At 41.7% G+C, this 27,335-nt stretch overlaps 1 protein-coding gene across 1 annotated transcript in view; it reads left to right on the top strand.

The window, feature by feature from the left end:
• CDC42BPA (CDC42 binding protein kinase alpha) overlaps nt 1-27,335 on the top strand; it is a 643,466-nt gene that overhangs the window by 592,707 nt on the left and 23,424 nt on the right. Inside the window, exons 31-35 of the mRNA XM_053712628.1 lie at nt 662-759; nt 2,152-2,236; nt 3,251-3,374; nt 3,872-3,989; nt 19,889-20,074. Coding sequence (XP_053568603.1) covers nt 662-759; nt 2,152-2,236; nt 3,251-3,374; nt 3,872-3,989; nt 19,889-20,074 — 611 coding nt within the window. The remainder of the gene's footprint in view (nt 1-661; nt 760-2,151; nt 2,237-3,250; nt 3,375-3,871; nt 3,990-19,888; nt 20,075-27,335) is intronic.

Raw genomic sequence — 27,335 nt, 5'->3', positions numbered from 1 at the left:
TTAAAAAATGCAAAACCAGGAATCTGTGAGAATATCTTCTAGATAGAAAAATTGTCCAAAATAATCTGACATAAACCTCTGGGAGAGCATGACCTTGTGAATTGATTAATGGAATTCATTCACCAAAATAAACATTGCAGCCATGAATATACAGCATCATGCTACATAATGAGAACATCCTTATTTCTGGATGAACAGCCTTTAAACTACAAAGTGGTCGGCAAATCTGTTTAAAAGTTAGGAGCCAGGAAGAATATTTAGAAGCCAGACATACTTTTAGGAGCCATACTGTGTTATTTGTATATAGATATATGAAGAATAACCCAAAAAGTTGGAAACCAGGGGTAACATTCTAGGAGCCACTGGCTCCTGGGTTTGTCAATCCCTGGAGTACAATATATCTTAAATATAAAACTCAAAAAGCATTTTATTTAAAAAAAACTGCTTTAAATAAAAAAAATTATCTGATTTAAATCATTTAAAAAAAAGATTTTTATCCTCCCTGCTTTATTGTCACAGTTTGGGGAAATTGTTGAGGAAAGCTTCCTGCTTGGTTTTATAATTATGGTGTGGTGTTTGGTTTATGTACTTTGTACAGTGGAATCCCTGATTGTCTGATCTCCCTTCCCCTTATCTTTACTGTGGATGCTCTCATTTTCAGGCTATAATGCTCCGTACCTTTCAGTGTACAGTGAAAATGCAGTCGATGTTTTTGACGTGAATTCAATGGAGTGGATTCAGACAATTCCTCTTAAGAAGGTAACAAAGGAAATGTAAATGTTTATAGCTTTCTCAAACCGTATTGCTGTGCAGAGATAATGGGTATACAATATTTTTAGCCTTCACATTTTCCTACAGAATGCTTAAAGTGCAGTTCTAGCAGTCGGGGTTAAATTACTACAGTTACAAGAAAATGTAACTGCTCATTTCTCTATAATAAACTAAATGGGAAGATACTGGAAAAAGGAGGGTCTAAGATTTTGTAGTGCTGGACAGCTTTAAGAATTGCCCATAAAAGAGAGGGCGTGGAGGTGATTTAATGTGCAGATGTGAGAAGATGGAGGTGGGTTAATGTGCAGATGTGAGATTATGGAGGTGGGTTAATGTGCAGATGTAAGATGATGGAGGTGAGTTAATGTGCAGATGTGAGATGATGGAGGTGGGTTAATGTGCAGATGTGAGACGATGGAGGTAGGTTAATGTGCAGATGTGTGATGATGGCGGTGGGTTAATGTGCAGATGTGAGACGATGGAGGTATGTTAATGTGCAGATGTGTGATGATGGCGGTGGGTTAATGTGCAGATGTGTGATGATGGCGGTGGGTTAATGTGCAGATTTGAGATGATGGCGGTGGGTTAATGTACAGATGTAAGATGATGGAGGTGAGTTAATGTGCAGATGTGAGAAGATGGAGGTGGGTCAATGTGCAGATGTGAGACGATGGTTGTAAGTTATTGTGCAAATGTGAGATGATGGAGGTGGGTTAATGTGCAGATGTGAGACGATGGAGGTGGGTTAATGTGCAGATGTGAGACGATGGAGGTGGGTTAATGTGCAGATTTGAGATGATGGAGGTGGGTCAATGTGCAGATGTGAGAAGATGGAGGTGGTTCAATGTGCAGATGTGAGACAATGGAGGTAGGTTAATGTGCAGATGTGAGAAGATGGAGGTGGGTTAATGTGCAGATGTGAGAAGATGGAGGTGGGTCAATGTGCAGATGTGAGACAATGGAGGTAGGTTAATGTGCAGATGTGAGAAGATGGAGGTGGGTCATTGTGCAGATGTGAGACAATGGAGGTAGGTTAATGTGCAGATGTGAGAAGATGGAGGTGGGTTAATGTGCAGATGTGAGAAGATGGAGGTGGGTCAATGTGCAGTTGTGAGACGATGGAGGTAGGTTAATGTGCAGATTTGAGACGATGGAGGTGGTTAATGTCTAGATGTGAGATGATGGAGGTGGGTTATTGTGCAGATGTGAGATGATGAAGGTGGTTTAATGTGCAGATGTGAGACAATGGAGGTGGGTTAATGTGTGTTTATTATTTCTGTTGAAGTTGAAGGTGGGTCAATGTGAGTTTATTATTTCTGTTATACTCAGGGTAATTGTTGCCAACTTGACACTTCTCCCTGTCATGTCTCCTTTTATTAGGTACGTCCATTAAATTCAGAAGGTTCTCTCAATCTTCTGGGACTGGAGACAATCCGACTTATATATTTTAAAAATAAAATGGCTGGTAAGTTAATGGAAAATGACTGCAGACACTAATGTACCTATCTTGTCCCAATCATATAAATTAGTGTTGCTCTTTTAGATCATTTTTATTTTATATTATCTTGTTCACCTTCACCCATGCCATGTAGTATATTATTATATGCCAATTGGTATTTTTTGTTATCAAAGATGTTGTTGAGACCAGAAATGAAAAACAAGGTGAGAGGGTTTGGTTGGTTTATTGGCCAATTAATCTGCAGACTGATTACATCTTCTGGGTCTCAGGTTGGGATCCTGGTAGAGCCTTTTATCCTTCATGAGGTCAATATATTGAGTACAATTAAAGGGAAGTAATAGTGGTAAAGTGCTCTAATGGACAAGATAGTTTTTCTATTTCATTGCTGTGTGCCTCTATGTGTTTAAACTCCCCAAAGGGGCTAAACCAATAGTTAAAGTCTGCTATGGAGCAGCAATACACTTTCAGTCCTGCAATGTTAATTGGCAGCTTTGCAAATTTGCACGTAGGCTCCCTGCCTATGCCTTGCTCAGGAGCTAAAATGCATTGTTGCTCAAGCGCAGACTTTAACTATTGCTCTGTGTTCTGTGCTAAAGTACACCTTAATCAAATGTGCCAGCTATAGTGTTCTGTGCTAAAGTACACCTTAATCAAATGTGCCAACTATAGTGTTCTGTGCTAAAGTACACCTTAATCAACTGTGCCAGTGTTCTGTGCTAAACTACACCTCAATCAAATGTTCCTGAGCTGTGCATGTGATACTTCCCTCATTATATCTTGGTTTACTTGTGTAAGAACTACATGTGTGTTATGTGTTTTTAAAGAAAATTCCTAAAAACAACAAAAATATATCTGATACCAGTTTGTCACATTCTGGGATATACATGATTTACTTATAGAAAATATTTATGCCATGGGGGTACTTGCTACAAAAAGTTTAGAAACACTGTTGTACTTAATGCACAATTACATTTATACAGTTACACTGATTTGGCTTTCTGTCTTACCCTGACTGCACAGAAGGGGATGAGCTGGTTGTTCCTGAAACATCAGATAATAGCCGGAAACAGATGGTGAGAAATATCAACAACAAGCGACGCTACTCTTTTCGAGTGCCAGAGGAAGAGCGGATGCAGCAAAGAAGGTGAGTTTGCAGACTTCAGACATAAATGTATTGGTAAAAAGACACAAATAATAATATATTTCCTAAAAATGTCCAAGGCACAGGACCAAATTTAGGTAAGGTTTCAGGGTACCTTCTGTCTGCTGTTCTCCTCTCCAGAGGGCTCTTTTGAGTTGTGGTTACCTTGTTTGTCCACTTACCAGAAATCCCCCAAGTACACATTTTTAGTTTTGCGGTTTCCTGAGGTTACAAAAACTATTGAACGCATTCTTAGTTCTGCTTTTTTGCTGGGTGGACGGTGAAAAACGAGTGCAGAGGAACTTAGGTGACCCATAGGTCGCCAGTTAGCCATTTCTAAATTAAACACAACTTGCCCAAATTCTCATTTTGTTACCAGGCTCTTACAAATATAATGTATTATTTTTCTCACAGTTGGGAAATCCATACAACTTATCCCACAAATCTACTCCTTGAAGTCTAACAGAACAGCTTCTTCACTGAATATATTTTTCTTACAGGGAAATGTTACGAGACCCGGAAATGAGAAATAAGCTAATTTCCAACCCAACAAATTTTAACCACATAGCACACATGGGGCCAGGAGATGGCATTCAGATCCTGAAAGACTTGCCTATGGTAAGATTAGAGATGATTTGGTGATATACCAGTTTCTGCCACATTGTATATGTATCAGCATTGTTTGCAAACCAGGATATATATTGACTTTGACCATATACTTCTTGGAAAATTTTTATGGGATAGTCAACAAATTGGTTATCAGTTCTAAACCATCCTGAAGAATATTATAGGAGAACAAAGATATTTTTACTCTCTGCACCTTGTGTTGTTTATTTTGTTAACTGAAGTACCTGATGTTTTTTTATGAGGGGGCAAATAAAATATACTAATAAAAACTAATGAAAATAATGTTCCAAATGTGTTACAAATTGAAAATACTTGAATTCATCAGATTTTTTGTTCAGATATTGTTTCCTGGGCCATGTGCCTTTGTTTCTAATGACACAGTGAGTCCACAGATCATCATAAATTACTGTTGGGAATATCACTCCTGGCCAGCAGGAGGAGGCAAAGAGCACCACAGCAAAGCTGTTAAATATCACTCCCCTACCCATAATCCCCCAGTCATTCTCTCTGCCTGTAGTGCAAGGAGGAGGTGAAGTTTAGGTGTCTGATGAGAAGTTTTCTTCAATCAAGATTTTTTTTTTTTTTTTTTTTTAGCAGAGTAAGCTTACTCTGTTACTTTCTGGGGTCTAGCCTAGTCCACATCAGTCTCTTCAGTAGGGCAGTGGTGGCTTTTGAGCACTTGAGATCTTGAGGTACATTCCTCACTGTGTTTTCTCAAGAATCTGTTGCCCTAACTAGAAAACCTGAGTAGGTTTACTCAGTTTTTCTCTCAGGTCCATGTGAGGTGCTGCACCCTCTCAAACCAGATGAGCTCTCCTGCTGCCGGACAGCACTTTCAGGTAAATGCCATTTAAATTTTCTTTTGCAAGGAGATTGCTGGCACTTGTTACAGCTAAAAGCTGTCTTATTTAATATTAAACCTTCATGTTTGGGGTTTCTTTTTAGGCAGTTTGGTCATTGAGACTGTGAGGTGATTTATGGTGGCTCAGTGTGTTATAGTAGTTTTTATACTTTAACTTTTGGTCATGGAGATTACTGTTCTAAGGCGTTTTTTTCGGCAGTTAGGGCTCTGTAACCGCTCTGTATTTGAAAAGGGGATTGTTTCTTCTGTGAGAGAAGTCACTCTGTGAGCTGCAGGACAGGTAGGCACCTCAGTAAAGCTACTGAGGTGTGTAGATAGCCTGAGGTCTATTTGGTTTGTTGCTCTAACACACATTTCTATTTAAAGACACAGTACACATTTATTTTTTATTTCTCTTGTAAGGTGTATCCAGTCCACGGATCATCCATTACTTGTGGGATATACTCCTTTCCAACAGGAAGCTGCAAGAGGATCACCCACAGCAGAGCTGTCTATATAGCTCCTCCTCTAACTGCCACTACCAGTCATTCTCTTGCAGCTCTCGACAAGAAAGGAAGTAGCTAGAGAGATGTGGTGTTTTTATTTAGTTTATCTTCAATCAAAAGTTTGTTATTTCTCTTGTTAAGTGTATCCAGTCCACGGATCATCCATTACTTGTGGGATATTCTCCTTCCCAACAGGAAGTTGCAAGAGGATCACCCACAGCAGAGCTGCTATATAGCTCCTCCCCTCACTGCCATATCCAGTCATTCTCTTGCAACTCTCAACTAAGATGGAGGTCGTAAGAGGACTGTGGTGTTTTATACTTAGTTTATTTCTTCAATCAAAAGTTTGTTATTTCTCTTGTTAAGTGTATCCAGTCCACGGATCATCCATTACTTGTGGGATATTCTCCTTCCCAACAGGAAGTTGCAAGAGGATCACCCACAGCAGAGCTGCTATATAGCTCCTCCCCTCACTGCCATATCCAGTCATTCTCTTGCAACTCTCAACTAAGATGGAGGTCGTAAGAGGACTGTGGTGTTTTATACTTAGTTTATTTCTTCAATCAAAAGTTTGTTATTTTTAAATGGTACCGGAGTGTACTGTTTATCTCAGGCAGTATTTAGAAGAAGAATCTGCCTGCGTTTTCTATGATCTTAGCAGAAGTAACTAAGATCCTTTGCTGTTCTCACATATTCTGAGGAGTGAGGTAACTTCAGAGGGGGAATAGCGTGCAGGTTTTCCTGTAATAAGGTATGTGCAGTTAAAATATTTTTCTAGGGATGGAATTTGCTAGAAAATGCTGCTGATACCGAAGTAATGTAAGTAAAGCCTTAAATGCAGTGATAGCGACTGGTATCAGGCTTATTAATAGAGATACATACTCTTATAAAAGTGTATTTTAAAACTGGCATGTTTAATCGTTTTTTACATATGTTTGGTGATAAAACTTATTGGGGCCTAGTTTTTTCCACATGGCTGGCTTGAATTTTGCCTAGAAACAGTTCCCTGAGGCTTCCCACTGTTGTAATATGAGTGGGAGGGGCCTATTTTGGCGTTTTTTTGCACAGCAAAAATTACAGACACAGACATCCAGTTTCTTCCTGCATGATCCAGGACTTCTCTGACGGGCTCAAAAGGCTTCAAAAGTCGTATTGAGGGAGGTAAAAAGCCACAGTAGAGCTGTGGCAGTTGTTGTGACTGTTTAAAAAACGTTTTTGTCATTTGTTATTCCGTTTTTGGTATTAAGGGGTTAATCATCCATTTGCAAGTGGGTGCAATGCTCTGCTAACTTATTACATACACTGTAAAAATTTCGTTAGTGTAACTGCATTTTTTCACTGTTATTTCAAAATTTGGGAAAATTTGTGTTTCTTAAAGGCGCAGTAACGTTTTTTTATATTGCTTGTAAACTTGTTTTAAAGTGTTTTCCAAGCTTGCTAGTTTCATTGCTATTCTGTTTAAACATGTCTGACACAGAGGAACCTACTTGTTCATTATGTTTGAAAGCCATGGTGGAGCCCCATAGGAGAATGTGTACTAAATGTATTGATTTCACCTTAAACAGTAAAGATCAGTCTTTATATATAAAAGAATTATCACCAGAGGGTTCTGTCGAGGGGGAAGTTATGCCGACTAACTCTCCCCACGTGTCAGACCCTTCGCCTCCCGCTCAGGGGACGCACGCTAATATGGCGCCAATTACATCAGGGACGCCCATAGCGATTACCTTGCAGGACATGGCTGCAATCATGAATAATACCCTGTCAGAGGTATTATCTAGATTGCCTGAATTAAGAGGCAAGCGCGATAGCTCTGGGGTTAGGAGAAATACAGAGCGCGCAAATGCTGTTAGAGCCATGTCTGATACTGCGTCACAGTATGCAGAACATGAGGACGGAGAGCTTCAGTCTGTGGGTGACATCTCTGACTCGGGGAAACCTGATTCAGAGATTTCTAATTTTAAATTTAAGCTTGAGAACCTCCGTGTATTGCTTGGGGAGGTATTAGCTGCTCTGAATGACTAACACAGTTGCAATTCCAGAGAAATTGTGTGGGCTGGATAGATACTATGCGGTGCCGGTGTGTACTGACGTTTTTCCTATACCTAAAAGGCTTACAGAAATTATTAGCAAGGAGTGGGATAGACCCGGTGTGCCCTTTTCCCCACCTCCTATATTTAGAAAAATGTTTCCAATAGACGCCACTACACGGGACTTATGGCAGACAGTCCCTAAGGTGGAGGGAGCAGTTTCTACTTTAGCAAAGCGTACCACTATCCCGGTTGAGGACAGTTGTGCTTTTTCAGATCCAATGGATAAAAAATTGGAGGGTTACCTTAAGAAAATGTTTATTCAACAAGGTTTTATTTTACAGCCCCTTGCATGCATTGCGCCTGTCACTGCTGCGGCGGCATTCTGGTTTGAGGCCCTGGAAGAGGCCATCCAGACAGCTCCATTGAATGAAATTATTGACAAGCTTAGAACGCTTAAGCTAGCTAACTCATTTGTTTCTGATGCCATTGTTCATTTGACTAAACTAACAGCTAAGAATTCCGGATTCGCCATCCAGGCGCGTAGGGCGCTATGGCTTAAATCCTGGTCAGCTGACATGACTTCAAAGTCTAAATTACTCAACATTCCATTCAAGGGGCAGACCTTATTCGGGCCTGGCTTGAAGGAAATTATTGCTGACATTACTGGAGGCAAGGGTCATACCCTTCCTCAGGACAGGGCCAAATCAAAGGCCAAACAGTCTAATTTTCGTGCCTTTCGAAATTTCAAGGCAGGAGCAGCATCAACTTCCTCCGCTTCAAAACAAGAGGGAACTGTTGCTCATTCCAGACAGGCCTGGAAACCTAACCAGTCCTGGAACAAGGGCAAGCAGGCCAGAAAGCCTGCTGCTGCCCCCAAGACAGCATGAAGGAACGGCCCCCTATCCGGAAACGGATCTAGTGGGGGGCAGACTTTCTCTCTTCGCCCAGGCGTGGGCAAGAGATGTTCACGATCCCTGGGCGTTGGAGATCATATCTCAAGGATATCTTCTGGACTTCAAAGCTTCTCCTCCACAAGGGAGATTTTATCTTTCAAGGTTATCAGCAAACCAGATAAAGAAAGAGGCATTCCTAAGCTGTGTGCAAGACCTCCTAGTAATGGGAGTGATCCATCCAGTTCCGCGGACGGAACAAGGACAGGGATTTTATTCAAATCTGTTTGTGGTTCCCAAGAAAGAGGGAACCTTCAGACCAATCTTGGATCTAAAGATCTTAAACAAATTCCTCAGAGTTCCATTATTCAAAATGGAAACTATTCGGACCATCCTACCCATGATCCAAGAGGGTCAGTACATGACCACAGTGGACTTAAAGGATGCCTACCTTCACATACCGATTCACAAAGATCATCATCGGTTCCTAAGGTTTGCCTTTCTAGACAGGCATTACCAATTTGTAGCTCTTCCCTTCGGGTTGGCCACTGCCCCGAGAATTTTTACAAAGGTTCTGGGCTCACTTCTGGCGGTTCTAAGACCGCGAGGCATAGCGGTGGCTCCGTATCTAGACGACATCCTGATACAGGCGTCAAGCTTTCAAATTGCCAAGTCTCATACAGAGATAGTTCTGGCATTTCTGAGGTCGCATGGGTGGAAAGTGAACGTGTAAAAGAGTTCTCTATCACCACTCACAAGAGTCTCCTTCCTAGGGACTTTTATAGATTCTGTAGAGATGAAAATTTACCTGACGGAGTCCAGGTTATCAAAACTTCTAAATGCTTGCCGTGTCCTTCATTCCATTCCACGCCCGTCAGTGGCTCAGTGCATGGAAGTAATTGGCTTAATGGTAGCGGCAATGGACATAGTGCCATTTGCGCACCTGCATCTCAGACCGCTGCAATTATGCATGCTAAGTCAGTGGAATGGGGATTACTCAGATTTGTCCCCTCTACTAAATCTGGATCAAGAGACCAGAGATTCTCTTCTCTGGTGGCTTTCTCGGGTCCATCTGTCCAAGGGTATGACCTTTCGCAGGCCAGATTGGACGATTGTAACAACAGATGCCAGCCTTCTAGGTTGGGGCGCAGTCTGGAACTCCCTGAAGGCTCAGGGATCGTGGACTCACTAGGAGAAACTCCTCCCAATAAATATTCTGGAGTTAAGAGCAATATTCAATGCTCTTCTAGCTTGGCCTCAGTTAGCAACACTGAGGTTCATCAGATTTCAGTCGGACAACATCACGACTGTGGCTTACATCAACCATCAAGGGGGAACCAGGAGTTCCCTAGCGATGTTAGAAGTCTCAAAGATAATTCGCTGGGCAGAGTCTCACTCTTGCCACCTGTCAGCAATCCACATCCCAGGCGTAGAGAACTGGGAGGCGAATTTTCTAAGTCGTCAGACTTTTCATCCGGGGGAGTGGGAACTCCATCCGGAGGTGTTTGATCAACTGGTCCATCGTTGGGGCAAACCAGAACTGGATCTCATGGCATCTCGCCAGAACGCCAAGCTTCCTTGTTACGGATCCAGGTCCAGGGACCCGGGAGCAACGCTGATAGATGCTCTAGCAGCTCCTTGGTTCTTCAACCTGGCCTATGTGTTTCCACCGTTTCCTCTGCTCCCTCGACTGATTGCCAAAATCAAACAGGAGAGAGCATTGGTGATTCTGATAGCGCCTGCGTGGCCACGCAGGACCTGGTATGCAGACCTAGTGGACATGTCCTCTCTTCCACCATGGACTCTGCCTCTGAGGCAGGACCTTCTAATACAAGGTCCTTTCAATCATCCAAATCTAATTTCTCTGAGACTGACTGCATGGAGATTGAACGCTTGATTCTATCAAGGCGTGGCTTCTCCGAGTCAGTCATTGATACCTTAATACAGGCTCGGAAGCCTGTCACCAGGAAAATCTACCATAAGATATGGCGTAAATATCTTTATTGGTGTAAATCCAAGAGTTACTCATGGAGTAAGGTTAGGATTCCTAGGATATTGTCCTTTCTCCAAGAGGGTTTGGACAAAGGCTTATCAGCTAGTTCTTTAAAAGGACAGATCTCTGCTCTTTCTATTCTTTTGCACAAGCGTCTGGCAGAAGTTCCAGACGTCCAGGCATTTTGTCAGGCTTTGGTTAGGATTAAGCCTGTGTTTAAAACTGTTGCTCCCCCATGGAGCTTAAACTTGGTTCTTAAAGTTCTTCAGGGAGTTCCGTTTGAACCCCTTCATTCCATTGATATTAAACTTTTATCTTGGAAAGTTCTGTTTTTGATGGCTATTTCCTCGGCTCGAAGAGTCTCTGAGTTATCTGCCTTACATTGTGATTCTCCTTATCTGATTTTTCATTCAGACAAGGTAGTTCTGCGTACCAAACCTGGGTTTTTACCTAAGGTGGTTTCTAACAGGAATATCAATCAAGAGATTGTTGTTCCATCATTGTGTCCTAATCCTTCTTCAAAGAAGGAACGTCTTTTGCATAATCTGGATGTAGTCCGTGCCTTGAAGTTTTACTTACAGGCTACTAAAGTTTTTCGTCAAACATCTGCCCTGTTTGTCGTTTACTCTGGACAGAGGAGAGGTCAAAAAGCTTCGACAACCTCTCTCTCCTTTTGGCTTCGGAGCATAATACGCTTAGCCTATGAGACTGCTGGACAGCAGCCCCCTGAAAGGATTACAGCTCATTCTACTAGAGCTGTGGCTTCCACCTGGGCCTTTAAAAATGAGGCCTCTGTTGAACAGATTTGCAAGGCTGCGACTTGGTCTTCGCTTCACACCTTTTCAAAATTTTACAAATTTGACACTTTTGCTTCTTCGGAGGCTGTTGTTGGGAGAAAGGTTCTACAGGCAGTGGTTCCTTCCGTTTAAGTTCCTGCCTTGTCCCTCCCATCATCCGTGTACTTTAGCTTTGGTATTGGTATCCCACAAGTAATGGATGATCCGTAGACTGGATACACTTAACAAGAGAAAACATAATTTATGCTTACCTGATAAATGTATTTCTCTTGTAGTGTATCCAGTCCACGGCCCGCCCTGTCCTTTTAAGGCAGGTTTAAATTTTAATTAAACTACAGTCACCACTGCACCCTATGGTTTCTCCTTTCTCGTCTTGTTTCGGTCGAATGACTGGATATGGCAGTGAGGGGAGGAGCTATATAGCAGCTCTGCTGTGGGTGATCCTCTTGCAACTTCCTGTTGGGAAGGAGAATATCCCACAAGTAATGGATGATCCGTGGACTGGATACACTACAAGAGAAATAAATTTATCAGGTAAGCATAAATTATGTTTTTCAAATGGTACCGGAGTTGTACTATTTTAGCCTCAGGCAGAAAGTAGAAGAAGAGTCTGCCTGTGGTTTTTGATGATCTTAGCAGGTTGTAACTAAGATCCATTGCTGTTCTCACACATAACTGAAGAGAGAGGTAACTTCAGCTGGGGGAATGGCGTGCAGGGTCTCCTGCTATGAGGTATGTGCAGTTTAAATTTTTCTAGAGAAATGAATATGCTAGAAAATGCTGTTAATACCGGATTTATTTAAGGTAAGCCTGATTACAGTGATTTAATAACGACTAGTATCATGCTTGCTGTAAAAGGTAATATTCTTATTTCTTTCTCACATTACTGAAAAATAAAACGTTTGCTGGAAGTGTTTAAACATTTTTTTATACATATTGGTGATAAAACTTTATTGGGGCCCAGTTTTTTCCACATGGTTGGCTAGATTTTGCCTAGGGATAGTTTTGCTAGGCCCTCTCACTGTGAATACAGGTTGGGAGGGGCCTATTTTCGCGCCTAAATGCGCATTAGATTTTGCAGCTTGAGACATCCAGTTTCCATGAAGGAGTCCCCTGAACACTTAGGACCTCTCTAAAGGGTTTTTGTGCCTTTCAAAGTCATTATATGGGCAGGTAGGGCCACAGCAGAGCTGTGGCAGTTTGTTGTGACTGTTGAAAAATGTTTATATCGTTTTTTTGATCCGGTTTTGAAACTAAGGGGTTAATCATCCATTTGCAAGTGGGTGCAATGCTCTGTTAGTCTATTATACACACTGTAAAAAATTCGTAAGATTTACTGCTTTTTATCACTGTTTTTCAATTTCTGACAAAATTTGTTTCTCTTAAAGGCACAGTACCGTTTTTATTTTTTGCTTGTTTACATTTATCAAAGTGTTTTCCAAGCTTGCTGGTCTCTTTGCTAGTCTGTTTAAACATGTCTGACATAGAGGAAACTCCTTGTTCATTATGTTTAGAAGTCATTGTGGAACCCCCTCTTAGAATGTGTACCAAATGTACTGATTTTACTTTAAAGTGAAGGTAAACTTGCCTTGATGCTGATCCAGTTTGTCATTCTTTGTTTAAAATCAGTATGACTTTCATTCATCAAACCTTCTAAATTTGAGTGTAATTCGAGTTATTAGCGTTTTAAATCAATTACTGCTGGTACACAAATTCAGCCCGTTTTTGTTTAGTTTGTGTTTTGGCTATATCACGTGTTTCTGTTATCCAATTAATGATCTGGCCGTTAGGCGGCCGTCACTCCATATCACCCGCCTCCTTTATCTCTGCGCATGCCTCCTTAATCTCTGCGCATGCGCTATTCTGCGCTATTCTTTATTATTTATATTAAATCCCTTGCGCGCTCCCGTTTCTCTTTTGCATAATGGCCTCGCATGCGCAGTACAGTTGAATCCCCGATTTGCGCAGGCGTGGTTGATCAGAGCATCTGATCCGATCATCGTGCACACGATTTTGAGAGACGTAATAGAGCGGGTGGGACCGCTCTATACGCCACAGACCAACAAAGCAGGAACTAGAGAGAGGGAGGAGTCGCCATCAAAACCATAGCGTTTAGATAAATGTATGTACATTGATAATTTTAAAAGTAATAGAAAGTATAATTTAGCGATCAGATTATGCTAATAATAAGTAATGAATTTATGTATTTAAAAGCTTACAACTTTACCTTCACTTTAAGTTATAAAGATCATATTCTGTCTTTAAAAGATTTATCACCAGAGGAAACTGACAAGGGGGAAGTTATGCCGACTAACTCGCCCCACGTGTCAGAACCTTGACTCCCGCTCAAGGGACTCCCGCTCAAGAGGCGCCAAGTACATCTAGCGCGCCCATGGCGTTTACTTTACAAGACATGGCGGCAGTTATGGATCATACCCTTACAGCGGTATTGTCCAAACTACCAGGGTTACAAGGAAAGCGAGACAGCTCTGGGGCTAGAAAAAATACAGAGCACTCTGACGCTTTAGTAGCTATGTCTGATATCCCCTCACAATATGCAGAAGCTGAGGCAGGAGAGCTTCTTTCTGTGGGTGATTTTTCTGACTCAGGGAAGATGCTTCAACCTGATTCTGATATGTCATTATGATATGTTTAAATTTAAGCTTGAACACCTCTGCGTGTTGCTCAGGGAGGTTTTAGCTACTCTGGATGACTGTGACACCATTATAGTGCCAGAGAAATTGTGTAGATTGGATAAATACTATGCAGTGCCTGTTTACACTGATGTTTTTCCAATACCTAAAAGGTTTTCAGAAATTGTTACTAAGGAATGGGATAGAAACATAAAACATTTTTACACTTTTTCCTTATTTATTACATAAGATGGATCAAGAGGCTTTTCAAACCATTATCCCAGGCGAAGTTGCTGCTTGTCAGTTATGTTTTGATGCTCAGGTGGAACCCCCAGTTCCTTTTTGTTCCTCATGAACTGAGAGAACTTTAAGTTATAGAGATAAAATATTTGACCATGAGCCACCATTATCCCAGGCAAATACTGTTCAGGTGTCTTCTGTTGCAGATATGCCGCAGCTTTCTCCTCAAGCGTCCCAACTTTTTCAGTCTCCACATACAGTGTCCTGTGTTTCCTCTTGCAATCCTGTAGGATTTTCTCTACAAGACATTGCTTCCCAGGTATTCCTTGCGGTATCTGAGGCCTTGTCAGCTTTCCCCATGTTGCAGGGAAGGCGTTAATTGGAAATTTAAGGAAACAGTTAGTAAGGTTTCTGATCAAGTTCTGACTATCCAGAGTGTTCCTTCCCATAAGCCTGAGGAAGAAGACATGTCGGTAGCATCTGAGGGAGAAATCTCAGACTCAGACAGTGTAATTCCTTCTTCTGATGCTGAAGTGGCATCCTTCAGATTTAAGCTAGAACACCTTCACTTATTACTTAAGGAGGTTTTGGCTACTTTGGACCACTCCGACACAACTATCGTAGTCAATCCTAAAAAGTTTAGTAAATTGAAGAAATACTTTGATGTTCCCTCCGCATTGGAGGTTTTTCTGGTTCCTGACCGTGCTGCAGAGATTATTGCTCGAGAATGGGAAAGACCTGGTATTCCCTTTTCTCCATCTCCTATTTTTAAGAAGATATTTCCTAAAGCGGATTCTATTAAGGAGTCGTGGCAGGCGGTTTCTAAGGTAGAAGGAGCGATCTCCACTTTAGCCAAGAGGACTGCATTTCCCATAGAGGATAGTTGTTCTTTTAAAGATCCAATGGATAAAAAATTGGAGGCTTTACTAAAAAAGATGTATGTCCACCAAGGTCTACAATGGCAACCTGTGGTGTGTATCGCCACTGTTACCAGCGCTGCGGCTTACTGCTCTGATGCGTTATCTGAATATCTTCAGATGGATACCCCTTTTGATAAGATCCAGGACAGGATTAAGGCTCTCAAGTTAGCCAATTTCTTCATTACAGATGCTTCCTTACAGGTTATTAAACTGGGAGCCAAAATTTCTGGTTTTGCGGTCCTAGCCCGCTGGGCCTTGTGGTTGAAGTCCTGGTCTGAGGATGTTTCATCTAAATCTAAGCTCATGGCTATTCCTTACAAGGGTAAGACCTTGTTTGGACCTGGTTTAGCAGAAATTATCTCAGATATTACTGGAGGGGAGGGTTCTTTTCTACCTCAAGATAAAAAGAATAAGCAGAAAGGACGTCAGAGTAATTTTTGTTCCTTTCGTAACTTTAAAGGCAAGTCTTCCTCCCCTTCCTCCAAGCAAGATCAAACCAAGCCTTCCTGGAAGCCCAACCAGTCCTGCAATAAGGGAAAGCAATCTAAAAAGCCTTCAGCTGATTCCAAGTCAGCATGAAGGGTTGGCCCCAGATCTTGTAGGGGGCAGACTCTCTATTTTTTCCCAGCCTTGGATAGGAGATGTACCGGATCCCTGGGCGGTGGACATTGTCTCCCAGGGATACAAAATACACTTCAAATCTTTTCCTCCCAGAGGCAGGTTTCTCCTTACATTGTGTCAAGGACCTTGCCGCCCTGGTGGTAATAGTTCCAGTTCCCTTTCAGGAAAGGGGTCTGGGATTTTACTCAAATCTGTTCGTAGTTCCCAAAAAGGAGGAAACTTTTCGACCAATCCTAGATCTAAAATGTTTAAACAAGTTTCTAAGAGTGCCATCCTTCAAGATGGAGACTATACGCTCCATTCTTCCCTTGGTACAAGAGAGTCAGTTCATGACAACCATAGATCTAAAGGATGTATACCTTCATGTTCCCATTCATAGGGACCATCACAAGTTTCTGAGATTCGCCTTTTTGGACAATTATTCCAGTTTGTGGCCCTTCCATTCGGCCTTGCCACAACTCCAAGATTTTTTTCAAAGGTTCTGGGGGCTCTTTTAGCTGTGCTTCGATCTCGGGGCATTGCAGTGGCACCTTATCTGGACAACATTCTGGTTCAGGCCCCATCTTTTCAACAAGCAGAATCTCATACGGAGATCTTGTTGTCTTTTCTTCGATCCCACGGATGGAAGGTGAATCTGGAAAAAAGTTCTCTGGTTCCAGCTACAAGGGTCAAATTTTTGGGGACTATAATAGACTCCCTGTTAATGAAGATTTTTCTGACGGAGGCCAGAAAAAGAAAGATTTTTTTACTCTTTTTTTTGCCCTTCAGTCCACTCCATGGCCGTCATTGGCTCAATGTACGGAGGTAATCAGTCTGAGGGCGGCTTCCATGGACATCATTCCGTTTGCTCGGTTCCATCTCAGACCTCTGCAGTTATGCATGCTCAGACAATGAAACTGGGACTATACAGACCTGTCTCCGCATGTAGATCTAGATCAGGCGTCAATAGACTCTCTTCCGTGGTGGCTTTCTCAGGATCATCTCTCCCAGGGTACTTGCTTCTGCAGACCCACCTGGTTGATTGTGACCATGGATGCCAGCCTTCTAGGTTGGGGAGGAGTATGGGACTCGTTGAAGGCTCAGGGCTTATGGACCCAGGAGGAGTCAGTCCTGCCCTTGGAGCTGAAAGCAATCTTCAGTGCTCTTCTGAGTTGGCCTCAGTTAGCCTTAGCCCAGTTTATCAGATTCCAGTCAGACAACATAACCTCGGTGGCCTACATCAACCACCAGGGAGAACTCGGAGTTCCTTGGCCATGACAGAGGAGGCCCGAATTATTCAGTGCGAGGAGACCCACAACTGCTATCTTTCTGCGATGCACATCCCAGGAGTGGACAATTGGGAAGCGGATTTTCTGAGCAGACAGACTTTTCATCCTGGGGAGTGGAAACTTCATTCGGATGTGTTTTCCAGCTTGACCCTCAAGTGGGGGAAGCCGGAGTTGGATCTCATGGCTTCTTGTCAGAATGCCAAACTTCCGAGATACGGCTCGAGGTCAAGAGATCTGCAGGCATTTCTGATCGATGCTCTGGCAGTTTCTTGAAACTTCAGTCTAGCATACCTGTTTCCTCCTTTCCCTCTCCTTCCAAGAGTCATTGCTCGAATCAAGCAGGAGAGGGTGTCTGTAATTCTCATAGCCCCGGCGTGGCCTTGCAGGATTTGGTATGCAGACCTAGTGGAACCATAAGATCTGGCGTAAATACTTGTATTGGTGTGAATCCAAAGGATACTCTTGGAATAGAGTTAGGATTCCTAGGATTTTGTCCTTTCTCCAGGATGGTCTGGAAAAGGGTTTGTCGGCATGTACTCTAAAGGGTCAGATTTCGGTATTGTCTATTTTGTTACATAAGCGCTTGGCGGATGTGCCAGACATGCAATCGTTTTGTTCAGGCCTTGGTTAGAATTCGGCCTGTGTTTAAACCTGTTACTCCTCCATGGAGTTTTAACCTTGTTCTTAAAGTTTTACAACAGGCTCCGTTTGAGCCTATGCATTCTTTAGATAGTAAGATGTTATCTTGGAAAGTTTTGTTTCTTGTTGCTATTTTCTTTGCTCGGACAGTTTCTGAACTCTCTGCTTTACAGTGTGATTCCACTTATCTTATATTTCACTCTGATACGGTGGTTCTGCGTACTAAGCTTGGTTTCCTGCCCAAGGTTGTTTTGGTCAAGAATATTAATCAGGAAATCGTTGTACCTTCTTTGTGTCCTAATCCTTCTTCTTACAAAGAACGCTTGTTACATAATCTGGATGTTGTGCGAGCGCTAAAATTTTATTTGCAGGCAACTAAGGACTTTCGTCAGTCTTCTGCATTTTTTTTTTGCTTTTCTGGAAAACGCAAGGGTCAGAAAGCTACGGCTACTTCACTTTCCCTTGGCATATGAAACTGCTGGACAGCAACCTCCTGAGAAAATCACATCCTCAAGGGCTGTTTCTTCTTCCTGGGCCTTCAAAAATGAAGCTTCTGTGGAAAATCAACATCCTCAAGGGCTGTTTCTTCTTCCTGGGCCTTCAAAAATGAAGCTTCTGTGGAACAGATTTGCAAGGCTGCAACTTGGTCATCTTTGCACACTTTTTCCAAATTCTATCAATTCTAAACTTTTGCCTCAGCTGAGGCTTCTTTTGGGAGAAAGGTTCTTCAAGCAGTGGTGCCTTCTGTTTAGGTTCCTGTCTTGTCCCTCCCTTATCATCTGTGTCCTCTGGCTTGGGTATTGGTGCCCAACAGTAATTGATGATGACCCGTGGACTCCCGTGTCATTAGAAAAAAAACTAAATTCATGCTTACCTGATAAATTTATTTATTTGACACGGTGAGTCCACGACCCGCCCTGTATGACAGTTTCTTTTTATATAAACCTCAGGCACTTCTGCACCTTGTGTTACTTCATTTCTCTCCTTTCCCTTTGGTCGAATGACTGGGGGATTGTGGGTAAGGGAGTGATATTTAACAGCTTTGCTGTGGTGCTCTTTGCCTCCTCCTGCTGGCCAGGAGTGATATTCCCAACAGTAATTGATGATGATCCGTGGACACACCGTTTCAAGAAAGAAAAAAATGTATCGGGTAAGCATAAATTTCGTTTTCCACCATCTCAACTACTCTCATTGATCAAGTCAAGCACCATGACTAGAATGCTAAAATGAAACTTTAGAGGTTTAATCGCCATATGTATGTATGAGCCCAGCTATCTTTATGTCTTATATAATCAAAGGAAAATTGGCTATTTACTTTAATAAAATGAAGTTGTAATTAGATCAAAGGACAGCTATGCAGGAAGAAAACAGACATACAGAAATCAGAATATAATATCAAAGTGGGAAGACAAACCCTTTGAGCAATAAATATAAGGAGATACATTAATTTATTAGTTTTCGTTTAACTGAAAATGGAACAACCAGTCAGAAGCCATACCACTCGCCCGATTCAAAGGCAGCGGCTTCTGCACATCTGCTCCTGAGTCTATTGATCATGTGCAATGGGAGAGAATGCTTTTTAAAGCCTCTGGAAATCTGACTCTAAAAAGTACCCTTGTCACTGAAACAGTAAATATCAATAACAAAGCTTGTTTAATTCACCGCAGCTGCACATGCACTACCCATCATACATTGTCATTAGCGCCAGTAGCAGAAGAAGGGAGTATGTAGCAGGAGATATGGTCTGATTGACTGTACGGCTTCCATTTTATAGTTTGAAAAAAAGGTTAGTGCAGATAGACTGTCAGTGGTGGTTATTCAACAGTACATATGGGGGATCAAAAACTAAGATAAATGGGTGTTTTGGGAACTATGGCGCTGATTACATACACATTATCAGTGTATAATTTACATGAGAGCCACAATATTTGAATGTGTTAACTTTCCCTTTCAGAGAGAAACATCCATGATTAATTGGAAGAGTACCTTTAACGGATAAACGAAATGGTTTAGAGTAAAACAAAAGGCGTGTGCAATAGAAAAGGTGCATCGCTAAGCATTGTAGTGTTGGGAATTGCTTGCAGAGTTGTTGATTGAAGACAAGTTCCCAAACCACTGTATTCTGTGTATCAATCTTTCCAATAGTTTAAATGCATTTTTGGATAAACCCTTTTTCCGGGGCACATATGCTGCAAATGTTACTTGCCCCTGTGGCAACAATGCAATATGCAAATTAGAGCACAAAATAAACAACCTATCTAGGTTATGATCTTTGCCTTTTATCTTTGTCTTGCCCCGTGGTTCCGTACTGTATAAAGGGAACAGGCAAAACTAAAATACCTGTAGCCAAATCAGTTTCATTCTCAGGCATAGAAATTCAGCAGTTTTTATAATATAAAAAAGACATAGAGTTTTTTGTTTGTAAGCAGAACTGGAGTTGTGTGATTATCTGGCAGAAGCAGGCCTTATTCATTGAATTCATTACATGCTTTTCCTGTCTTTCTATTAGCCTAGGTCCCCTTATACATCCCCCCTCAGTCGTCACTCCAGCCTGATCTCCTCTCCGAGCAACTTTGAGCACGTGTATCACATGACTGTAAATTCTGCTGAAAACTTCCTGTCTTCCGATGCTGTAAACCCTACTTCCTCTTCCTCCTCTTCCCCTTCTCTTCGTGCTACCCCTAGCTCACACAGGGTACGCCCAGTCAGTTCTATGCGCTACTAACCTTTGTGCTGGTGTTGCTGTTGGCCTGGCTCTACCACATTGCTTATTAAATGTTCAGTTTGTCTGCTCAACCATTCTTAATCTCATCTTAATGGCTCATTGCTGCAACCAGAGGAATATAAGAGTTTGCAACTAAAGCTGTAGCATTTACTTGAGGCCTTTACAGATCAGTTTGGACCTCCAGCATTGCTCCAATTAAGTGGCATAAAAGGTACATAACTGTAATAATAAAATGCTCTATATCATAAGAGGATTTTATTATTAAACACATTCCTATTGCTAAACAGGGTTAAACCTGGCAAAATGCTTAAACACATAGTTAAAGTCCTGCTTGTGACCCACAATGCATTGTCAGTAATGAGCAGGACAGGATCGTTGAGCCAATCAGTAGAGGTAGTCTGCAATTATTGGCTGTCTCTTGCTCAGGAACAGCTTGGTAAAGCATGAGCTGTGCGACTTTAATCACGGCACGGGGCAGACACATACAATAATAAAACAATGGAGGGTTCTCATCAATAACACCATTTTATTATTATACTGTATATGCCTTTCATTTCTGAAACTTTTCATTTCTATTATCAAATATGCTTCATTCTCTTTATTGAAAGTACAGCAGCGCGCTTCTGGGAAATAGCTGAAGACATTGGCCCCCTATTTATGAAGATCTGCGTGGACGAGGTCCTCATCAAGAGAACCTATCTGCACGCATTTGGAAGCTCTAGGCCAGACTGACGAACAAGTCTGGGCTGTTTGACATTCACATCCTCTGAGGATGCAGACACATTATGAAATGCTTCTTAACCCCTTGAGTGCTAATGACGACTCTGAGCCGTCGCAGAGTTTCCCACTCTGGTGCTAATGACGGTTCAGAGCCGTCACTAGCACTTTCCCACCTTGAGGGAGATCTGGGGGCACCCACCCACTCCTACCCCGGCAATTGGGCCTGCATAATGACAGGCATCGCCGGGGCTTCACGTTTTGCGTGGTGACGTCACGCGCAATGACGTGATGACGTCACCGCGCAACTTTTTTAACAATTGACAATACAAAGTATAGGGAAAGGGGGCATGCTGCTTAGAAGCCTGTATCTCAGGCATCTAAGCAGCTACAGACCCCCAAGACCCACCGTTGGAAAGGTAATCGCTCAACCTTTCCAACTGTGTAAGTCTTGGGGATCTGAAAAAAAATATTTAAAAGTTAAAATGAAATAAAAATTACAAAAATTTAAATAAAAAAAAAACCTTCAATCACCTTAGCATCCAGGTGGGAAAGTGCTTAGCACTCAAAGGGTTAAAAATGCACCAAAACTGCCCCAAAGCTACTTTAACAGCTTCATAAAGGAGAGCCTTAGGGTGAGCCAATGACAAAAGGCATATATGTGCAGCCACCAATCAGCAGCTAGCTCCCAGTAGTGCATTGCTGCTCTTGCACCTGCCTAGGTATGCGTTTCAACAAAGCAGATTGGATAATAGAAGAAAAATGGAAAGTATTTTAAAATTGCATTGTCTATTCTTAATTCTTAAAATTTAATTTTGACCTTACTGTCTCTTTTTTGGATTTTTGTACATATACTGTATATATCTATTTATAAATTAATTTTCTTGAATTTAAATTTGTCTGGGCCATTCAAATTCGGACTTATTCCTAGCTTTCATATTATATGTGTTGTGCCTTGTGTAATTGAAAGCTGGCTTATTCAGTTCCTTCTAGATTCATACGGAAGGAAAATGTTTTCTAAATTAAGAAATTTAATAGAAAATTCATATAAATTATAGCCAGGGGGGGAGAAAAAAAAATAAGTTAGAATTTTAGCTTTAATGCCCGTTTAGTATATTGCCAGTTAAGGGATAGCTGTAAAATGTTTCACTTTATATGTCCCCTAAACTGTAAAAGGTGAGACTGTACTTTCACCATAAGATATGCCAGGGCCAGGATAAGATTAAAGCTATTTTAATTATGGTCTACCTAGTAAATGAGGCAGGCATGGTCGGTTCACATTTCATTTGTTCTGTGCTAAGAAACTGAGGTCATATGAGACTGGTATCCACAATTAACATTGGGGTTGTTGGAATAAACATATCAACATTCCTAATATTATAGTTATCTCTAAGATAAAGTCAGCCACTTTATATATTATAACTGGTGATGGGTCACATTCAAATGTTATTTAAAGGTTTTTTTTCACAATGAGCATTTAAGTATTCAAAACTGGGTACAATCTTATAGCTGCCCTGCATATTTATTCAAGTGATTTCCTCATACATTCTCACACTTCCTCCAAAATATCTCTCAGACATTGATGCAAATTAATGTAAAATAACCTAAGCCCTTCATTATTCTTAAGTTATACTTCTCATTAAGGCTCAGATGATCGAAAGTGGCAAAATATTCCAAGGGATCCGCCACAATGTGGAACAAGCCGACAAAATATGCCAAGCTGCCGACATCATCGTTTAACGGTAGCATCTCAGAGAGACGGTTTTCAATACATCTCAGTGGGTATTGAAGCAGCATCAGCACTGACATTGACAATATATAGTAAAGGATCCCTTTGAAATATAGCACTGAGCCTAATTAATATACTTATTTACCCCTTAACCGCCACAAGCCCACCACAATGACCCCTACTCTACTTAACCTCAATTTGTTTTTTTTTAGAATAGCATTGTTTTATGCAAAAGAGATAGAATCACTTTATGACACCAAATGCCCTGGTGTCTGACACATATTTACTTGATAAAACAATTCAAGTTTAAACTGAAAGTGAGGCTGAATTTTCTATTTCAGCAGTTTATTAATTTCCCCTTTGCTTTAAAATAAAACAATGCAACATTTTAAACTGTCCGGTGCTGTGTCGCAGCAGTAATTTGAGCTCAGTAGCTGCGGTCACATGACCGGCTTTACTTTTCTGAGGAAAAAGTTGTTTTTCTCCATGTATGGGTTATCCGGTCTTAATTGGTAGCGGTAAGGTACCTCAGTAATTGTGGTGTGGGGTTGCCTGAGGGGTAATTTAGAAGTTTATTTGATGTTTATTAAATATTTTCTTAACTTTTCTCACATAATTTTAGCTGGGGATTGATCCTAATTTGGGATAACATTTAAAGTGTATTTTTTTTTTGGCTTATTTTAATTGAATATCAAAATCTTTGAAACTTATCTGTACAAGTTTATTTACTGTTTCACAGCATGTCTGATATGGAGCAAGAGCCTGCTCTCAGGAATTCATGCTTATTATGTTTAGATGCACAAATTGCAGCTCCTATGCAATTTTGTTCTTCATGTCTCAAGAAAACCTTGCAAAATAAAGTTAAACTTTTTGAGCCTAATGTTTCTTAGGATGATGCTGTTAAAAATAATACCTCAGTTTTCTCCTGCTACGTCCCAAGCCTCAATTGCGTCACATGCAGTGCCCTGCGGTTCCTCTATAACTCCTAGTGGAGTTTATTTAAAAGCATAAATTGCTGTCCAGGTATCTTCAGCGGTATCTGCGGCATTAGCTGCCATTCCCAGATTTCAGGCAAAACGCAAGAGGAAATCTAGAAATTCAGAAAGTAAGGTGCCTGTCCTCAGTTCTGCTTCCCAAGTTGCCCCATTCTCATAAATCTGATGAGGAAGATACATCTGGACTTTCTGAGGGTGAAATCTCAGATTCGAACAGTATAATTCCTTCTTCTGAGACTGAGGTTCTATCCTTCAGATTTAAGATTGAACACATTCGTGTGTTGTTAAAGGAGGTTTTATCTACTATAGATGACTCAGATACCCCTTTCGTTGTCACTCCTAAGAAATCTAGTAAACTTAATAGTTTCTTTGATGAACCTTCCACTTTGGAGGTTTTTCCTGTGCCGAACCATGCTAGGGAGATTATCTCACAGGAATGGGAGAAACCAGGTATCTTTTTCCCTGTATCCCATTTTTAAGAAAATGTCTACTGTCGAGGACTCCATTAAAGACCCTTAGTATACTGTACCCAAAGTTGAAGGGGCCATTTCCACTCTGGCTAAGAGAACCACTATTCCTTTTGAGGATAGCTGCTCTTTTAAGGATCTGATGGACAAGAAGCTGGAGGCTTATTTGAAAAAGATTTATGTTCATCAAGGTCTCCATGGAAACCTGCGGTGTGTATTGCTACCGTGACTAGTGCGGCATCTTATTGGTTCGACGCCTTGTCTGATTCTCTTCAAGCAGAGACTTCCTTGGATGAAATTCAGGATAGGATTAAAGCTCTTAAATTGGCCAATTCCTTTATTTCAGATGCCATTTTACAGGTTGTTAGACTAGGAGCTAAAAAAGGGTGTTATGTTTGAAATCCTGGTCTGGGGACGTTTCCTTTAAAGTCACGCTTCTGGCGATTCCTTACAAGGGCATAACCTTGTTTGGACCCGGTTTGGCAGAAATTATCTCTGATATTACGGGTGGGAAAGGGTCTTTTCTACCTCAAGATAAGAAGAATAGTCCTAAAAGACGTCAGAGTAATTTTCGTTCCTTTCGTAACTTCAGAGGAAAGCCTTCCCCTTCTTCTTCCAAGCAGGAACAATCTAAGTCTTCTTGGAAACCCAATCAGTCTTGGAACAAGGGGAAACAATCAAAGAAACCCGCAGATGATTCCAAATCAGCATGAAGGGTTTGCACCCGATCCGGGATCAGATCATGTGGGGGCCAGACTTTCTTAGTTCTCTCAAGCCGATACGAGATGTCCCAGATCCCTGGACTGTGGACATAGTATCCCAGAGTTACAAATTGGAATACAAGACTTTTCCTCCCAGAGGCAGATTCCTTCTCTCAAGATTATCTGCAGATTAGCTAAAGAGAGAGGCGTTCTTGAAATGTATACAACATCTTTCCTCCCTGGGAGTGATAGTTCCAGTTCCAGTGCAGGAACAGGGTCTTGGGTTCTACTCCAACTTATTTGTGGTTCCCAAAACAGAGGGAATTTTCCGTCCCATTCTAGACTTGAAGTGTCTAAACCAGTTTCTCAAAGTTCCATCTTTCAAGATGGAGACTATACCCTCCATTCTTCCTTTAGTACAAGAGGGTCAGTTCATGACAACCATAGACCTAAAGGATGCATATCTTCATGTTCCTATTCACAGGGACCATCACAGATTCCTGAGATTTGCCTTTCTGGACAAACATTTCCAGTTCGTGGCCCTTCCATTTGGTCTAGCCATGGCTCCCAGAATTTTTTTCAAAGGTTCTGGGGGCTCTTTTGGCAGTGATCCGTTCTCGTGAAACTGCTGTTGCACCTTACCTGGAGTACATATTGTTTAAGGCACCATCTTTTCAACAAGCAAAATCTCACACAGAGATATTGTTATCTTTTCTTCGTTCCCCCAGATGGAATGTGAAAAAAGCTCCCTTTGCCCTGCTACAAGAGTAGTGTTCTTAGGGACCATAATAGATTCTCTATTGATGAAGAATTTTCTGACAGAGGTCAGGAAAAACAAAATCATTTCCTCTTTCCTTTCTCTTTAGGCTACTGCTCATCCTTCAGTGGCTCACTGTATGGAGGTAATCGGTCTGATGGTGGCTTCCATGGACATCATTCCTTTTGCTCGATTCCATTTGAGAGCACTGCAGTTGTGCATGGTCAGACAATGGAATGGCGACCATGCGGATCTATCTCAGAGAATAGAGTTAGATCAATCGTCAAGGGATTCTCTCCCATGGTGGATTTCTCAGGAACATCTGTCTCAGGGCACATGGTTTTAGAGACCTTCCTGGGTAACCAAGGACGCCAGCCTGCTGGGCTGGGGAGCAGTCTGGAACTCGTTAAAAGCACAGGGCCTTTAGACTCGGGAAGCATCTGCTCTTCCCATCAACATCTTGGAGTTGAGGGCAATTTACAGTGCTCTATTGGCTTGTCCTCTGTTGTCCTCAGCCCAGTTTATCAGGTTCCAGTCAGACAACATAACCTCTTTGGCTTACATCAATCACCAGGGAGGAACTCTGAGTTCCTTAGCCATGAACGAGGTTACTCGGATTCTTCAGTGGGCAGAGACCCACAATTGCTGTCTATCTGCCATTAACATTCCAGGAGTAGACAACTGGAAAACGGATTTTCTGAGCAGACAGACTTTTCATCCCGGGGAGTGGGATCTCCATCCGGAGGTGTTTTTCAGCTTAGTCCTCAAATGGGGGGTGCCGGAGTTAGATCTTATAGAGTCCAGAACACCAAGCTTCCAAGGTACAGTTCAAGGTCAAGAGATCCGCAGGCCATTCTGATAGATGCTCTGGCGGTTTCTTGGGTTTTCAGGTTGGCATACCTGTTTCCTCCGTTTGCTCTCCTTCCATGAGTCATTGCTCGTATCAAACAGGAGAGGGCGTCAGTGATTCTAATAGCCCCTGTGTGGTTTCGCAGGATCTGGTTTGCAGACCTAGTGGAGATGTCATCTCTCCCACCTTGGAGACTACCTCTGAGGAAAGACCTCCTGATTCAGGGTCCCTTCCTTCATCCAAATCTCGTTTCTCTAAAGCTGACTGCTTGGAGATTGAACGCTTAATTCTGTCTAAGCGTGGTTTTACGGAGTCGGTCATTGAGATCATGATTCAGGCTCACAAGCCTGTTACTAGAAAGATTTACCATAAGATATGGCGTAAATATATTTATTGGTGTGAATCCAATGGCTACACTTGGAGTAGAATTAGAATTCCTCGAATTTTATCTTTTCTTCAGGAAGGCCTGGAAAAGGGATTGTCAGTCAGTAGCCTGAAGGGTCAGATTTCTGTTTTATCAGTTTTACTACATAAACGTTTGGCGGATGTGCCAGATGTGCAATCTTTTTGTCAGGCCTTGGTCAAAATCAGGCCTGTCTTTAAGTCTGTTGTTCCTCCTTGGAACCTTAACCTTGTTCTTAAATTTTTACAGCTGGCTCTGTTTGAACCGTTGCATTCCATAGACATTAAGTTGTTATCTTGGAAGGTTTTGTTTCTTGTTGCTATCTCTTCTGCTCGAAGAGTCTCGGAACTCTCAGCTCCGCAGTGTGATTCCCCTTATCTTATTTTTCATGCCGATAAGGCAGTTCTTCGTACTAAGTTAGGTTTCAGGTGTCTAAAGGAGATTTGTGCAAATAGGTCATCACTGGAATGTAGCAAAAGATAGATTTCAACTTGGCCGAACCCATGACTAGAAGGAGGTAGGGAATAACCTCAATACTATGCTTATAAAATGTATTTCTTGTTTAATGTGCCTTTAAGAGCCCAGAACACCACTGGGTGAATTAATTTAAAG

This window comes from Bombina bombina, chromosome 4 (assembly GCF_027579735.1).
Source record: "Bombina bombina isolate aBomBom1 chromosome 4, aBomBom1.pri, whole genome shotgun sequence".
NCBI classification, from domain to species: Eukaryota; Metazoa; Chordata; class Amphibia; order Anura; family Bombinatoridae; genus Bombina; species Bombina bombina.
This window is presented reverse-complemented; position numbering and strand designations above follow the sequence as displayed.